We start from the raw sequence: 18,695 nt of genomic DNA, 5'->3' as shown, positions 1-18,695 counted from the left end.
TCTACTACAGTAAAATACAGACATAGCCAGGTATTCAATAACCAAAACTACTAGTTGCAGCACTGATTATGAAATGTTATGCTTTCGTAAGAACTATGAGGACTGCAACCTAATTTTATAAAACCACAAAGCATCTGTAAAAATAAACACTTGATTCAAAAATTTCCTGATTACGAGGCTTCCCTCTAATTTGAATCTCAGTTCTCTTATCTGCTGCTTTTCCTGCACTTAAAAAACCCCATGATTTTTAAAAAGCACCTTAGAAACCAAGGAACAGACATGCTTCTTCTGCATCAGTAGGCAGCTAGCAGTAGTTTAGATACAAGAAGGATTAATGTGCCTATGAAGAATATTTTAAATGCTTTTTGTTAACATCTAGAGTTATAACGCAAACTCTTCTACAGAAATATTCCACATTGTGGGAACTTGGAGGATGAATACACCTGCACAGAAAAATAATTAAAGATTTAATCAATTTGTAGAATCAGTATGTTTCCTTATTAAATATGACAGGATTAATAAATGTATTTGTAAAAAGATGGGCAGAGATAGATGACTAAAAGTGATCAGGGACATGGAATGACTGACACATGAAGAGAGAAGGGCATGATTTAATTCAGAAAAAATGCACAGAAATGCTGCATGAAAGAGAAATAGCAAATGGATTAGGAAAAGGTGAATAAGATGGTCTTATTTACACCGTACAAAAAGTAAGAATATAGTCAATGAAACTAAAAAAGCATTGGGTATACCAGGAATGCTTCTATCAGCAGAAAAGAGTATATTGGAAATGATTGTCACTCGATACAATTGAAACCAAGAGACCAGAAAGATTTTTAAAAGAATTATTTAACAAAAATTGTATTGTAACTGTATTTGTACAATATTGTAATTGTATCTAACAAGAATATTCACAGTTAATTACTTCAATTTGATGGGCTCTAAATTTTATGCTGCAGGACTAATGGTTGGGTAAAGAATGATCAGTTTTCATTTCTCATTCTTTCCTCCAAAGAGTCCAGTCTTGTGCACTATGAGGGACAGAACTCTGGACGGGACAGACTCCCATACGGACACACAGCAGAGCCACTGCTGTGCGATTATGAACATGTCAGTGTCCCTTCCAGATCTTTCCAAGACAAACTCATTAGGATGCAAATGTGTTAGGTGAGAAAATAACCCTTACCCTCAAATGTACAAAATGGATCATTTAATCCATTTCTGACACCTACCGCAACAGTAAACAAAGACACACGTGTTCCAGGGCTGCTCAGTAAAACAGAACCTGAGTTCTCGAGGGGACTCCGGGTGCTCTAGGAGGTACTCAAGGCCTTCTTCGCAACATTTGTCCTCAGGAATCCCAGGCCCCTGAGGCTAGTAGGAAAGTCTGGAGTGGTGAAGACTTACCCTCAGTAGGCGAGGATCAGGTTATGTAGCATGTAAGCGAAAAGGACATACACAAGTCCACAGGACCAGATGGGATGCACCCATAAGAGCTGAGAAAGCTGCCTCTCATTGTGAAACCACTCTTTATTTTTGAAAGGTAATGGCAATTGCAGGAGGTTCCCAAGGACCCGAAGAAAACAAATTATCAGTACTATCTTCATGAAGGGCAAGAAGGAGGATTTGGGGCACTTCAGGCTGGTTTGCCTCACCTCAATCTCTGGGAGGGTGATGAAAGAAATGGCTTCCTACCAGAAGCCATTTCTAAACATATTAAGCACAAGGGAGTGATTTGGAGTAGCCAGCATGGATGTACAAAGTGGAGATCATGCCTTTCACAGTACACATGACTGGCTCAGTGGATGATGGGAGAGCAGTGGATACTATTTACCTTGACTTTTGCAAAGCTTTTGACACAGTCTCCCATAACATCCTCAAAGACAAACTGATGAAATGCAGGCAAGTTAAATAGACAGTGAGATGGAGAGAAAACTGTCTGACCTGCTGGACTCAATACATTGTCGGCATGAAGTCAAATTGGAGGCCAGTCACTAGCGGTGTACCCCAGCGTTAAACAGTATTGACTCCCAATGTCAAACAACTTCACTAATGAGCTGAATGATGGGGAAGAGCAGGCTTGCAGACAATATAAAACAGTGATATGTAGTTAATAGACCAAATGGTTATGTGGCTATTCAGAGGGACCTTGACAGGCTGGAGAAATGGGCTGACAGATCATGAAGTTCACAAAGGGAAACTGAGGAAGAATAACCCCGTGCAGTACAGGTTGGTGCTGACTGACTGACAAGCAGCTTTGCAGAAACAGACCTGGGTGGACAAGAAGTTGAATAAGCAACAGCAACATGCCCTTGTGGCAAAAGGCGGCCAACAGCATCCTGGGTTGCCTTAGGCAGAGCATTGCCAGCTGACAAAGGGAGGTGATCCTTCACCTCTACTGACCACTGACCACTAGTTAGACCGCTCTGCTGAGCACTGCAGTGCTACGTCCAGCACAAGAAAGACACAGACACATGAGTGAGTCCACTGGAAGTCTACGAAGTTGACTTCAGCACCTGTCAAGCAAGGAGAGGCTTAGTTCCAGAAGAAAAGCCTCAGGTTATAATATCAATGTGTATAAATACCTAATGGGAAGAGGTAAAGAAGACTGAGCCAGACTCTTCTCAGTGGTGCTCAGTGAAGACAAGAGGCAAAAGGCAAAAAACAGAATATACAAAATCTTGTTTAAACTTAAGAAAACCTTTTTTACTTTAAGGATGTTTGAATACAGGAACAGGTAGCCCAGAGAGGCTGTGGAACCTCTGTCCATGGAGATATTTAAAACCTGACTTAACATGGCCCTGAGCAACCCACTTTAGCTGATATCGCTGTAAACAGGGAGGTTGGACTAGACTAGGCTATCTCCAGAGGTCCCTTCCAGTCTCAATGATTTTGTGAGTCTCTGCTGAAAAATCATGTTGTGGGTGCTTGGACAGTCAAGGACTTCTGCAATCTATTTCTGAAGACACAATCTTGCGAAGTAGAAGTGTAGTTCCACTCATGTACCTGGATTTCTTCTACTGTACGACAATTTTTGATTCAAATGGTGTTCTTGGAAATAACTTGAAAGCACACGCAGACAATCATGCCATAAGGTGGTTAGCTATTCAGTTTGAAGAAAGTACAAGCACCTGTCTCTTTTTTCCTGCTACACTCCTTCCACAAAAAGTGAAAAAATTCCTGAAGCACTAGATTGGAAAAAACATAAAGAACAAAGTATTGACAGTAATGCAGAGCTTCACAGCAAAACTGAATTTCAGTTAAATATAAAACCACATAGCAAGTGCTTTGTGGCTAATCTGAGTAAGTCACACCGAATATGTAAATATATTTAAACTTAGCTACACTTTTTGCCCTCTCTGGTAAAAAATAATAATTAAAAAAAAACAATCAAAGAAATAATTTTACTAGAATGTGGTATCTCATTCACCCAGAGCCTTGGTACCATCTCAAAGTGCAGTGCAAGTTTGATGATTAAAGATGTCCCAAAACTGAAATAAAGAGCTGAGTCCAAACACTATTCACAGCAAGCAAAACAGTTTTCTTCTAAAGCTAGTCCATGCTTACCTCCCTTCTCTATGATTCAAAGTATGATTAATGGAAGTACTCAACAGAAAACTGCACTTAATTGAAGCTTCAGTTTTGCTAAGCAATTCATATTTAAAATAGTTATGAATGGATTGCTATAAAAAACTCATAACAGAAAAAAGTCATGAAGAAACAGTGTAGAAGACAAGCCTACAACACTAACGTAACTATTAAAGTTTTTACGCTAAGGAAAAGTTTCCTTTCCATTTATTAGGTCTGAGTTAAATTTACCAATGCACTGCTCAAACAAATAATTTTCTTAGGTTCTTCCAAGCTTACATTTTGTTATCCTTGAATTCGATTAACTTAATTTTTATTGTTGGTGTTGTTGTTGTTTTCTACAAACTTTATTTTCTCATCATTTCCAGGCAGTTCACATGGACTTTCAACAATGTCCCAGTATGGAGCCTTCTGCTACCTCATCAACTTTCCAAAAATTTTAAATACACTACGAGAAATGACTGAATTATTCTTAAATCTCTCCCACCCAGTTTCTGACTGGTGACTTGCATTGTCTCTCCTTCACTTATTGGCAATGAAGCATCTTAAGTAATTATCAGATGAAAGTCCAAATAAGTGCCTTGTGTGGCCCCTATTTGATCTATACTAAAACAAGTGAAGATAATTTTCTTTTTTAGATTAGACAGATCCTACACGATACTACATAGACCAAAACCACACTTCAATAAGATTAAACAGCTTTTTCTCCGAAACTGTTCTCTTTCTAATGATGCTGCCTTTTCTTCAATATACCTCCTTCTTATCACTATTTTTCAGCATAGCTTTTTGGCTAAAAGACATGTAAGCACTTACTGAAACTTTTTTTCTTTAACGTGATGGATAACATACTCTTGTATATTTCTGCAGAATTTAAATAATACCCTTATTTCCCCAGGGTATTTTAATAGGCTAAATTCCTCAGAAACCATGAGTACCTTCGATTCTATTGTCATACTACTCATGATCACAGAACTAAGCATATAAAAATGAGGTGAGAAGCCTTAGAGTTTAACAGCGCTATCGCTATATGAGCATTTTTCAGACCAAATTCTTCAGCAAAATGAACAGCAGAATATACTAAGGCCTATAGAGAACGACATTGACCTGACTTGGTATCATTCCCATAATTTGATAACATGGCTTGTAGGGTGGTATCAATACAGAGAAGCATGCTGAAGAGAAAAAAAGGCTGTGACAATTTTAAAGGAATCTGTAACTACTGGAGCTGAGAATACAAGGTCATTTTTGCAGATCGGTAGCATGGCCTTGCTGATGAGTAAGTCAGGAGCACCAGCATGACATTTTAAGGAACTGTCAGGTGGACAGGTAAAGAAGGTATCAAATGCCATTGTCATCAAACAGTAAAAAGCAGCATGAAAGAAATGTCACCATGCTCTTTACTGGCAGAACCAGAAGTGTACTCATCAGCTACAACACCTGATGACTACTACATCTTGCTTTGCAGGTCTGTCCTTTAGTCATGTGTCTTGTTCAAAGCTATATTCCTACAAAAGATGCATAAGAAATCAAAAGGATCTAAAAACAAGTCAAAGAAAGGCTAAGCCACATTAGAAAAAAAATAGACATATGTGGTACCAATCAAAAAGTACAATACCATCACTGAGGATGTTTTAGGCAGGTTTGTTATAGTCTGATACATTTCAGGCAAACAACTGCTCTATGTTGTGAGATTTCATAGTCTACCTGGACAATATGAAGCTCAAGCTTCATATGACCTGTTTGGACATAGTCAAAGGAAACAGACAAGGGACAAGCATGGTACCTCGGTATTGCAGTTCTCCTGAAACAAATACTGTCACATCCCAATCTCATGCTCTGCAGCAAAAAACCTGACTTTGAGACACGTAAACTGCAAAGACCCATCAAGTACAAGGAGGAGATGCTAGAAAGTCTGATACAAGGAAAGCAGGTCAGCCAAGACCTGATGGAACTTAGAAGAGCTTTGCATATAGATGTCTATGCTGAAAGTGATGAAGAGGACCTTGAAGTTGTCAGAGCTTGAGTGCAGAGCTAAAAAAGCGCTGGAAACTGGGGATTTCTACCTAGCTGATGCAAAGTAGCCACAAGATGACATTAATAAACAGTCACATGGAGGTGTGCAATGTGCTCAGCAGAAGAGAGGAAGTAAGGAGGACAAGAACTGTCTCAAAGAAGGGTAGTAGCAGCAAGGATTTCCAGTCAAGAGTCCTGCTTAAGGGAGACATACAGAACCAATTCAGACGGTTCAAGAACAGTAGCGTAGACTTTGCATCATCCAGGCTGAGTATGCACAGTGCCCTCAGGAAAGCTAGGCCTTCTGGATCCTACTATCAAGTCTTTCACACAGTTAACAAATCAAAAGCTAAGGCACCTGAAAACTTAGAAACTATATTCCAGGGCAGTACCACTGGAACATTTTTGCTGAAAGACGGTGAAGAAGCGGTCAAAGAACAGAAATAGAAGTCCAAAGTTCATGCGTGCTCAGTACCAGAAATGATATTCTTATCAAATAGTTGTGTGTCCTTAGTAATGAAGAAGGAAGCTTCAGTTATTTTGGGCACATCAGTCAGACAAAGGATGTCCACCTACTCTGACCTTTAACAGATCCTACAGATTATGTAGTAAATCGGTAGACACTGTAGAAGAACTGCGCAGCACAGAGCTAAAACCAGAGCTTGTCTTGTAGTACAAGACAAGGCATAATCATTTAAGAGAAACACATTGTCATGCTTCATTCTGTACCCTAGCAGCTCATCAACTGTTTATCTACCTAGCTATCATTATAAGGCCAGCTAATAACACTTCCTCTTACCAGAGATCAAGAGAAGACAAGGGTATAAGAAGTAACATTTTTCAAAAAATACTTCAGTGGTTTAGCAACTTACAGCTCCATCAATAATAAAAGCAGGGAGGAGGCTATGTCTTTTATCTTACATGTAACCTCTAAATGTGTAACTTAATCTGGGAATATGATACAGCCTTCAAAGTTAGTTATGCTCTTAAAATAAATTAAATCTCATCATAGGACTTAAAAATTGAGAAAAATTCCTTAGATGCTTTGAAAATTGATGTTTTTATTCTACGGCTCCCAACACTTTAAAATTCCCTCTTCTCTGAAACCACATAGAATTCAAAAAGGAGAACATATTTCATAACTGATTTCAGCACATCAGCACTCTAAGACTAAGACTGGCAAGGAAGTAGATGTCATAAAGCATTCAAAAAGCACGACTGCTCTGTAACATACTGACATTAAATCCAAAAATTGTTGTCATTGCCTTTATTTAACACACCCTTCTTAATTTTATATTATTAACAAAACAAGAAACCCCCACATATCCTGTTCTTAAGAGGTCAGATAACTCCTAGCATTGATGTCCCAGATGAAGAGGAAGGTTTCATGTTATTTCCTCCACAATCCCTTAAATGCAGAAAGATTAAAGATGAAGTAAGAAGCAAATTTGCAAAAGATCTTATCTGCAGGGAAGAATTCAAAAAACTATTATTTAAACAATAGCTCTTCTAGAATTTCCTCTCCTTTGTCTTGATTTTCTGTGCGCTAATGTAGAAATGGAAGGGAACTTTTTTAGATTTATTACCTCCTTCTCACAGAATCTGAAGACAGCCTAATACTTTCCCAGTTTTCCATTTAGAGTATTTTTTAAGGTTATTCCATTAAAACTGCTTAAACATTTCATAATATCTCAAATCACACCTTTTTACACCAAGACTAGATACTGATATCGAAACATAGAAAAGATACCAGGTTTTGGAGGTGTTTGTCCACTATAATACATTAAATCCTTATTACAGAAAATATGAAGGTCCTAAGCTTCAAAAGAAACTATATCACAACAAGGAGCTACATTTCACCATAAGTCCAATAGTTTGCTGTTATGTTTCTGAGGACCTTATTAGTAGCCACATGTCAGAAAAAGAAATTTTTCTCGCTTTAAATCGCTTATGTTTTAAGATATATGTGTTTCTGGAATCAGAACACTTATGAGCTTTATTACTGCATGACAACACATATGAAATACAGGAAACAGCAGTAGGAACCTGCAGGCTCTGTAACAATTTGCAGCGTATATATGAATAGTTAAAATTATTAGATTTTTATTCCCCAAAGTAAAACGTTTTTGATTGCTCAATAATAGAGAACATTATTAGTCCATTAGTTACTTCTCTACTTAGAAGTCTCAGAAGACCAAAACAGCACATGGGCTGAAATCACACTACATTTCAACCTTTTCATTTCCTTCCATTAGCGTTTGAAAGTAGCTAACAACCACAATTAAAAGCAGTAACTTCACTGTTAGAGGTCTTCTCTGAAGGAAGGTATTTGTACAAACCACAGAAACTATTAGCAGGTCTGAATACTTCCCTCAGATATGGGGCACAACTTCCAGGTGCTATTCAGTAAACACAGGAGCAGTAAGGGTCAAAATGAAAGCCAATTTATACTTGTTCTTAACCCCTAGAATTCCAAAAATAATCAATCATATACATGTTCTCCTTTCAGAAGTTTGTACTGATGGCATTAAATTCTTTTGAATCTTCAGCAAATTATGACAAAACGTTTCTACCATCCACTCCCACGCACAATGAGAGGGCACGTTGTCCAAAATCAGTTTCACTTCAAGTAAAACTATTTAAAAGCAAACCAAAACCAACCCAAACCTTTCATGTCTGAAAATGTAAAGTGTAAGCAAGTTGGCATCACAGTTTGCCCAAAAGAAATGTCCTCTTTTTTATAGACAGCAAGTCTCACCTTGGTATACTCGTCTTTGGCCTTGGTAAGCATCCGTAAGATATCCACTTCTTTGTTATTAGCAGAATTCAAGATCATTGGGGACACTCCTGTTCCCGTGCCCTGCTGTGCTTTGAATTGTTCCTGCTGAGTTAGGCTGAAAGTTGGAGGTGAGAGGAGAATATACAAGACAAAAACACAGATAAAATATAAAAAGTTTAACTACAACTATTCTACAATAATTAATCAAAACTCAAATTTCCCCCATTTACATTAAAACATGTGTAAAAAAAAATCTCTACTAAAACATAATTTGACCAGGCATGAGACTCATTTTCTCCAATCTTAAATACACTAGGCCATAGACTAAAATTTCTGTAACTCAGTCACAATTTCTATACCCAAAAGGAGCAGGGAATTTAGTGTTATTCAGTTCTGCTGGTGGTGTAGGATGGCAAACACACACAAATCACTCATTAACTACTAGCAAATGACCAATTTCCTGCCCCAGCTGTTTTATTATTATTGTGGAATGCTGAGAATTAAAACACACAGCCAATTGGCTGAGCGACAGGGTATTTTTTATCTATATGAAACACTGCTATTATAAACCACTACACGTGGTTTACAATTGTATGAATCGTCTGAAAACTAGTTTTTATTGTAGTAAATTGCCAGTTTGAGAATACCTAATCACCACCAACTGAAACTTGAGCTAGTTAACTAAAATTAGCTGTCAAAACCCTGGGTTTCCTAGGGTTCATTGCTTATTTCTGTAAATTCATCCCCATCAATTATTTCCTGGGTCACAACTGACTCATTTTAAAGCTGTAGTATATACAGCAAAACCAACAAAAAACCCTAAATAAGCCCTCACCATTGTCACAGTTTGTGTTTCACAACGTTTTGTCACTGCAAAATGAAAAGCAGCAGGTATTACTTTAAAAAGAGATATAGAGGAAACATGACTACTTTCCCATCTAGTATTTTATAAGAAATCCTATCTGGAACATAGTGGTAGGAGAGTTAAAGCACTTTGCTATGGATCAAGATGTGTGAGAATAAGCCTTGTTCAGACTTGTACTGCAGGCACATAAATGGGCTTTTGGGCACTCGGTAACTTTGGCAATCAAAATTGATGTCACTTCCTCAGCATGCTTCTGGCTACAGAAGCTGTTAAGGCTGGGACAGATGACCTGAAAAGGAGAGATTCACAGGTCTGACAGTGCCTTTGCATTGCGCTCTGTTAGTATCTAATGCTGTCAGCTTGACTGTATCTGCCTCCCATAGCTTTTCTTGGGATGATAAAGACCTGGCTCTGTGTCATCCCTCCTCCTGCCTCTTAAAAGAATTGTGACACAACGATACATCCAACCCTATATACTGGTATATCTAATCTCTTGTCTGTTCCTATTGGGCCCCTTTACTAGACCCTCCACATCATAGCTCTTAAAAAATTTAGATTGCATATGTTGACAAAATCTGTAAGACTTCAGCTCCTTCCTCCTCCAAATAAACATGAAATCCTGCAGAATACAGCCATAAAGAAAGGGTTCATTGCAAACAAGCCCATCATTACGCCAACTAGAGGGTAGAGCAGACAAATGAGGCCTGTCCATCCTGGACACATGAAGAAAGCAGTGACAGTGGAAAAAAAAACTATCCATGATATTGTTAGATTAAAATACAGCTGAGAACACAGTTCTGTTTGAAATTTTAATCTCCAAGTTGATTGCAAAACTAAGGATTGCATAACGTACAAAATAATATTATTATGTATGTAAAAGTAATGAATTCAAAGCTAATTAAAGTCTTGCTTTATATTCCAAAACCAAAGCAAATTTTGCACATATTGTTAAGAAATGAGGAAGGAGGAATCCAGCTATTAAGTAGAAACAGGATAAAAACCACAGAAATTGTATTATTACAGTATGCCTTCAATATAGCCCACACTTACATTGATACAAGAAAAAAAGGTAACAGCAACATTGAAAAAGAAAATTTTCCCAAATTAAAATATATATTAAAACCCCAAAGAATACAATTCTCAAAACAGATCTCTGAGTCATCAGGAAATAAATCAGATCAACTGTTATACTCTGATGTAGCTGGAAAGCTGCACAGCAAACTATGAAAAAGTATTGTAATACAGTGACTTATTTCTGATTATACAAAATGCAGGTGTGACAACTTTACTTGCAACAGAGTCTACAAATACAGGTTTAAAGTAGAAAGGTATGACCATCCTAGTAACATAATGTGCATGTATGTACAGAAATACATACATTAAAAAAGCACAAAAAGTCTTGTTTACCCATCACTTACTTTTTCATGAGCTCTGCAATTCTTTGGCATTCTTCCTTATCATAAAACCAAATCCCATATATGGACACTGTAAATGCACATCAAACACAAACTATGAGCATCTTCTCAAACAGCAATTCTACCTGGCAGATATTTAAAAGTGACCTGTAAAGGAATTTTTAAACTTTTTTGTTTTACGTTTTCCCCACCTATCAGCATAAACGTGATACCTCAGATCCTCAGAAATCAAAAAAGATCAAAGGCATATCTCTAAGGATGTAAATTACAAGCTCTTGAACCTTCAGTAAAGGCAGAGGTATTTGATCCTTTTCTCCAGAACACTAAACCAGAGGTTTTTTGTTTAAAGCCTTTTCCTCTGTGGGTTTTTTTTTTTTTTTTCAGTTGTCCTATCATATCCACTAGACTCCAGTGGCTAGTATACTGCAGGTAGTCTTGCACGCATATGTAAGCAAGCAAGATCCGTCTAGCCTTCAACAATGTTCCAGTCTATCTTACGTATCATCAAAGTTGTTAGAGTAGTACAAACACACCTCTGCCTCCCTGTAGATTTCCTGTAATGTTGCCCATTATTTTCACCACCAAATAAGTAATTATCTGTAGCCAACTCCAGGATTAGAAAATCCGCATCTAAGCTCAGACTTCCACTAAAGTAAGTGCCTGCAGCTTTGCCCAGCAATGACAGATTCAAATTTAATAGTAGTTCAAGATTCTCAAACATACACACCGCTAATGAAACCATCATGATGGTAACAGCCATAATGGACTGCAGTTAGCGCAGGTTCCGCAATCATCATAAACAGGGAGCTTTTTTCCACTCACAATCACATTACATAGCTGTGGTAAGACAGCCTGAGAATACATCTACAACATGGTCTCAAGACAACCTGTCCACATTTGTGAGGGCAACTGTCCTAGTTTTAACCTCAGACACAAATCTGCTCTGAGAAGAGGAAGGGAGAGCACTTAAAGGCTTAACATGGATCTTCCTCTCTCCATCACCACAATCTTCTGTAACAACCGTGTTCCCTTTACATGACACTGTAGCAAATAGCTGTGTTTCTTCCCCATTCCCCCTCCTATCATACTACAGGCAAGAATTTTCCCTTAATCTGACTAAGAAATGGCAATTCCTAACACAATGTACTAGGGGCTAGATTTTATTTGAAAAGGACATAAATGGATTGAGTACCTGTTTAGAAATAATTGCAACACTGACCCTGATCATGTAACATTTCCTTATACTAGCAGAATCCAAAATAAATCACTTCTTCAGTTCCACAGAACCAAAACTGTGGTATACAAAGTATAGGCTGGCTTTGTTAATGTTTAGAAAGAAAACAAATGTAGAGCTGTTTGTAAGACACACGTGTGATACTTCTCTCTATTCCCCCTCAAATTTTCAGCCATGTGTTGTCTTCTATGTAACTAAAAATGGTTCAACTGTTTAATACAGCATACTGGTGAAAAGCCTAAAAAACCCACAAACCAACAGCCATCCTGTAGACATACAATAAATAACTTTTAAAATACGTACAGTCCTCTTTATGATTAACTTTTGAAAACTGTGATGATGATTTCTATTATTCATCTAAAAAAGGCAAGTAACATAACGTGTATCAGTAGTTCTACAAATGTGCAACGTAAGAGTTGATCTGAACTGCACAATCATCACCTTTTGTAACATATACTAATATTAAAATATGCATTTAAAGTAGACATTAATATTCTAACACATTCCAATAAGCATTCAATAATAAACTGCAAACCTGTAGAAAAGCGTGTGAACAATTCACAAGGTTCCAAAACACCAACCTATTACACAGAACTACACATCCTTCTGATGAAAAACATTTGAAAACTTTTCCATATTACAAGTGACCCTATATCCTTCAATGCAACATCGCAAGCAGTCTGAAAACCCCAGACAAGTCAAATTTGTTTTAATCAAGATTCTTCTTTGTTACAAAAGAATCTCCAATGCAGAAGAGTATTCATGAAACTTTGGCCACGTGTTCCATCCACTCAATATTTTTTATGTCTGCTACAGCTGGTGGCATCATCAATATGCAGGACAGGTTGAAGAGCATCACCTTTTGGTCAATTGATCAAACACGTCATAGACTATTCATGAATATCTAATAAAGTTTAAAGCTGACAGTCCCATGGAAATACTATAATGCTTCTGGCCATTCCAAGTTAAAAGACTGGAATCAACAGCAGAAGCAAGCCAATTTACATCAGCACAAATAAACTGTCTGATTACCAGTATAAAAGACCAGATTTTACAAAACTATAAGTAGTATTTTAAAATACAATTCAAACAAATGCACACCCATTTCAGATCACAGAATAAGGACATAAATTACCGCCTGTGCCACCAGACCAAACCACCACCCAACAACATATCACATCTTAACTGAAGCTTTAAGTCAGGATACTGCAGATCCAGAGACCTTTAGACTAGATGTTAGCTGAGCTTCAAACCCACGCACTCTTACTTTCTCACCTCAGTTAAGTACTTTCAACCCAGACTAGGAAGCACAGCTGAAAGCAAGCTAAGACCAAAACCCAACATCCTCTGAGTTTACAGGTCAACCATTTGGCAGGGAAATCTTTCAGAAGTGGATAGTCCTTCTCTTCTTCCTTCCACACTCCTCCCATCTGTCCAGAACAGATGAACACTTCAGAAACACACTGAAAATTAACCACAGAGCTGCTCCATTTGTTGCAGCACAATGTACTCTGAACTCTTTCATGCATGGGAGAACGATGTACCAGTGAGAAGGCAATAACTTGGTGGAAATCTGAGATGCCAGGTATTCAAAGTACACTAATGCATGCTTTCATATTGGGTGCTCATCAGTTGGAGTAACCGTGGTGTGAATTCATACGAGAGTAGTATGTTCTGCTATAATCTACATTTAAGGAAACAAAAATGTAAACAATAGGAGTAAAAATGTGTATTAATGGCCATCTTCTTGACTAATGTCGAACACAAAATGACAAAACTTTTTTTATGTATATGACAACATGTAAAAAACCAGGACCAGCAAAAGAATCTAAGATGATTATAAACTGTAACTGTCTAGCTAGGTACTTGGCATGCTCTCTGCTAACAAAAACTAAATACACATACAATACAAATTTCACTACAAGCAGCACGAAAACACTGCATGTCTTATCAGGATTAAATCTAAACAGATTGCTTTTATCCGCCTTCCATCTCTATCAGACTGTTTGACAAAAAGGAAATCCTGATCTAAGTATCATCTGTAGAGTGGTAATTTCACTAAATGGTTCACATGTTAAAAATGAATCATGAAACAGCGGAGGCACAACTGAGTCACTAAACAGCAGAGGCACAAAGAAAATTCTTCTACTGCCGCACAAAAGAGGACATATTAAGTTACTTTTAGGCCCAGCTTCAGATATAAAGTTATCCCAGAAGAGATTATTGTAAAAAAACAGAAAAAGAAAAAACGAATCAAAGTCAAGTATCTTCTGCTAACCAAGTGAGCCAGTTACATGAAGGCAGCTAACAAAAGCCCAATAAGGAGAGCTACTTTGATATTCACAAGACAGTACACTTCTATTAATACACTTTCGATAGTTCCGAAGTAATTTACTAAAAGAAATGAGATTTAGTAATGAATTGATCACATTAAGGAAAAAAAAAAAGGCATCAAAGTTATGATGTTGTTAACAAGATTACACAAAACTAGAAGGATATAATGCTGCTAACAAACCAACAGGATATAATTAGTATTGAATAGGCATAAGCTAAATAGATTACTTAAATCACCTAATTGAAATCATCAAATACTAAGGGATATCAGTCTTTAGAATTTTTAGATTTTGAAAAAGGTAGGTTACTCATCAAAACTGAAAAATTTTAACAAAATCTGTGAAGCTCCTTTAATAAAGCTCAGTGATTGTATTTCAGGAAGTACACTATTTGAGTTTTAAATCACGACTTCAGAGCCAATTCTTCAGCTTCCGCCTTACAATTTGCATTTTTTGGCTACGGATTTTTTCTGTCCTCACAAACACTAGAGCACTCGACACTATTTATAAGCAGAAGCTGACAGCTGCTATCTACTAGAATTATAGACGACAATTTCTAACCTCTCGAAATCTGAAACATTTATTTATTTATGATGATGAAGAATTTCTTATAAACTTTCATAATCCATGCTAAGTATCCTATTAAAAAGGAAGGCATTTCTCTAGGAGTATTTGTTTTACTCTTCATTTGTCCAGCTTCAACTTTCAGCTATTAGATTTTTTGTCTTTTGGACAGGCGTTTCCATTATCAAAGCTTTGGTTTCAGTGTATCTGGAACACATTGTTTTTAAGTTATTGCTCTATAGACTGCATACAGCATTTAAGCTTGGTAAAACTAAATACAGAAATAACATAACTACTGACTAGAAACTCCCCTGTACCTAGAAACTGCTTTACACTTGCTAGTATGAAAAATAAATAAATGAAATGATACTTCAACTTTCATTTTTTATGCTTGGTATTATGCTTCTTAAGGTACTTTATTCCCTACATATGGCCTAGACTCCAGCTCCCCAATATGTAAATCCACACTTGACTTTATTAAAAAGCAGTTTCTCTAGGTACATCTTACAAGGTAGCGAAACACCTTTATGTTGGTCATCTTTTCTCTTTGCTGTCTACAATTCATGTAATATTTGACTATTCAGCAAGCTACCAATGCTTGCATTTCTTTTTCTAGTACTTTTTAGAATATTGCAGCCTCCATTTTGCAAGACCTACTGAAAAAAGAACCAAAGTAGCTTATATCCACCACAACAATTTTTAACCTATGAGTTCTTAACTTAAAACATGAATTAGAGCATGCCATGTTAATTTTGTGCTCTTCTACTCCAATGCAAATGTGATCCCCTTTGTTCATGATACTGTCTTTACAATTATGGTACAAGCATATGATGTTCCTTCTACTTTGCTCAGGCTCAAGTAGAGAAGGAGACTTGCCTGTTGCAGCATAAAGCAAGAGAGGACTGCAACCAAGGAAAGAAGATATAAAAAACCTCCAGCTAAGGCAGCTGCACACTATCTTGGAAAGCTGAACTGCATCTCTGACGCTGCCCCAGAGATATTATGCAATGATACGTAAGTTGTGAAATGTCATCTTAAGTGGCTGTCACTGATTGTGTACATTTCATTTCCCAGTGTGTGCTCTGAGGTCCTAGGCCTGGATGTAAGATTTGATTGCCTGACCGGCAAAACCACCAGCTACTTATAATCACAACTGAAGTCTGTAAGAAGCGTTTTTGAACATATGAACAACAAATACGTGGGAAAAATTAGGCCCGAGTAATTTAAAATCAGACATCCTGCATTTAATTGATCTCTGTAATTGTAACTACTCTGCCCTAGGATCCCAGTTTGTAAATTGGGAAGAATAATACTTCTAATCTGAGCAAGGTACAACAGTTCATCTTATTCATGAGTTATCAGCTATTATACTGATTAGTATCACAGAAAACAACAAGAAAAAAGCAATTAATAATTCTGTCTCGAGTGCAGAACTTCAGTGGTATGTAACAAAGCAAGAGATCCACATATCAGTAATGAGGAAAAAACAGAATGCCGAGTAGCCGCTCTTTACACGAACACCATTCACGCTATTTGATAATTGAAGTAAAATCCCTATTCCAAAAGACAATCACATAATTTGAAATTCCATAAGCCAAAAAGAGAAATTGCACAAACAGCCTTAATTTCGGTATTTGCTAGTTTAGAAGTGTCAAAGTTCTTTCGAACACAACATTTTGCTTAGCTATTCAGGTATTTAAAAACAAAACACTAGAAAAAAAATTAAATGTCATCCTATTATAGCATATTGATAGTGATGTGGCTTATCAACAGGACTGGAACTTTTAGGTCTCTTCTCCACAGTGTGTAAAGTAGCGCAATACAAAATACATATAAAACAAATTTATTTATTTCTAAAGAATGGAAATTCAGCTTAGATATATCCTGTTATTTCTGGAAGTTCTTAGAGGGGAACCAAAATTTTTACGATGTCTCAGGCACAAAAATGCCAAGAAACTGAAGCAAGGTAAGAGTTTTCCAAACAACAAAACCCTGTATTTTCATATGAGCTTAACTTAAACTCCTAAAAAGCTGCTAAAAAACCCCAACCTGTTAAATCATCAGACACTTGTTCTGTCATTTAAAGGTTGATAAAGCTCCCGATCCATTTACTTGGTGACCTTTTAATATAGACAAGGAAAAGGATGACTTGGTATTTCCATTATTTCAAATGTTTAAAACATTATATATGAACAAGCAGGAAAAAAGGCCAGTTATTAAAGGGAAAAGAATCCTGCTCAGACACATCTTAATACAAACTGATGATCACATACGGAGAGTGAAAAAACTGTTTTTCAGCTTGACCAGTCAAATTCAAGTGAGGAGGGAACTGTTCAGGCAACTTTGTTAAAAAAAAACAAACAACAACACCCAAAACCAATAAGAAAATATACAACAACAAAAATCCCAACAAAATGCAAAAGCCCCTCAAAACCCCTTTCCCCAAAAGCAGATGGTTTGAGAGTGGGCAACGATTTGCAACATTACTGAAGTCAAGAATAAGTTCCTCACCACCATCTGTTTAATTGTGTTTGGAACTATGCCTTAAAAATCAGAACAAGAAACAATTTTTTGTTAATAGAATGGACCCTGAAGTATTCCTGCTATCTTTTATCAGTCACGACAGTTAGGTGACCAGTTTGTAGACTTCCAGATAAGGTCATCAAATATTTCCGATTTCATGAGGCAGAAAGGGACAACTCCGAGATGGTGGATTGTTTATTAAATCACGTCTGGGGCTCTGCTGTGGTAGCCTGACTTCAGGCAGATTTCTAATCAAAATTTATCAGCAATTCATGTTAAAAAAAAAAAAAAAAAAAAATCAACAAACCAGATCGGCTCACTGGAATGCCCTTTAAATAGCCTCAAAGCTAAAGTTATGTTAGTACTGTAGGAAATTTTAAAGCTCATTGATCCACTTATTTCCATAAAGCTCAGCAGATGTAAGAGTCCATCAGCAGGTTCTTTACTTTTTGGAAAAGAGCCCAAAGGCAAACTGAATTTGCAAGATTTCCCTTAAAATTGCATTCTGTTGATGCTACAAGAAATTTTTAGTCACGACACAGGAATAGCATCTGTGTTATGATCCATCTGGCTTAGTGCATTTATTTTTTTCCCCCACCACTGGTTTTCCAGTCACAGCCCCTCCCATTGCCTCATCATCAGTTCCAAAGAATTCTTAAATCATGATGATGCGTGACACTGAAATTAAGGCAGGAAGTCTGCATATGCCAGACTATCAACTTCTTAAATAACAATTCGTTCTTAATAAATCCTTTATTGTTCTTATTTATGAGTTGTTCTTAAATAACAAGTGGTTCTCATTACTATTTCACTATAGATTTCTGAAATGTCCACATCAGACTAGAGCTTCACTGCCTTTTGCAACGGAAATGATTAAACAGTCTCATGCAAGGAATGTAAAAGCTAAGTGAAGAGGTATTGAGAAAAACAAATGGTGAGTGAAAGTACTGTTTCATTTTTGATATAGAAAAATTATAGACGCTGCCTTCAGAAAGGTAAGTGAAGAAGTCTGCAGCAAGGCTAAAATCTAAATCCAAATATCCTGAGTAAACAGAAGCATCCTTCCTGTCAGAAAAATCCCGTCAGAGAATGGCTCAGTGGAAAAGAAACATAACTTCTCAACATCTGAAACTATTACCTGTAGTAGCTTATCAGTGCTCTATATTCTCTGCTAACTTTATACAGCAAACCACAAAACATGTCTTCAATGCACTGAAAAGAAGCCAGAACCTGACCTACAAGAATTATCTGAACATAACAAAAATGCCATTACACAAATCTAGGCTAAATATATATCCATAACTTCTATTAGCAGAAAAGCTTACACTAACATAACACTATCAGAAGTGAAACAGCTTAAACTAGAAACCACACTCTTTTC

General features: G+C 36.9%; 1 protein-coding gene across 1 annotated transcript in view; it reads right to left on the bottom strand.

Moving 5' to 3' along the window:
- Window positions 1-18,695, bottom strand: part of DCP1B (decapping mRNA 1B) — a 47,234-nt gene that overhangs the window by 11,199 nt on the left and 17,340 nt on the right. Inside the window, exons 4-5 of the mRNA XM_086479345.1 lie at window positions 10,664-10,730; window positions 8,360-8,495 (exon numbers count right to left, since the gene is read on the bottom strand). Of these exons, the coding sequence (XP_086335471.1) occupies window positions 8,360-8,495; window positions 10,664-10,730 (203 nt within the window). The remainder of the gene's footprint in view (window positions 1-8,359; window positions 8,496-10,663; window positions 10,731-18,695) is intronic.

Source organism: Leptosomus discolor, chromosome 1 (genome assembly GCF_034619465.1).
Source record: "Leptosomus discolor isolate bLepDis1 chromosome 1, bLepDis1.hap2, whole genome shotgun sequence".
Lineage (NCBI taxonomy): Eukaryota > Metazoa > Chordata > Aves > Leptosomiformes > Leptosomidae > Leptosomus > Leptosomus discolor.
The sequence above is the reverse complement of the archived record's forward strand: the minus strand, read 5'-3'. Positions and strand labels throughout refer to the sequence as shown.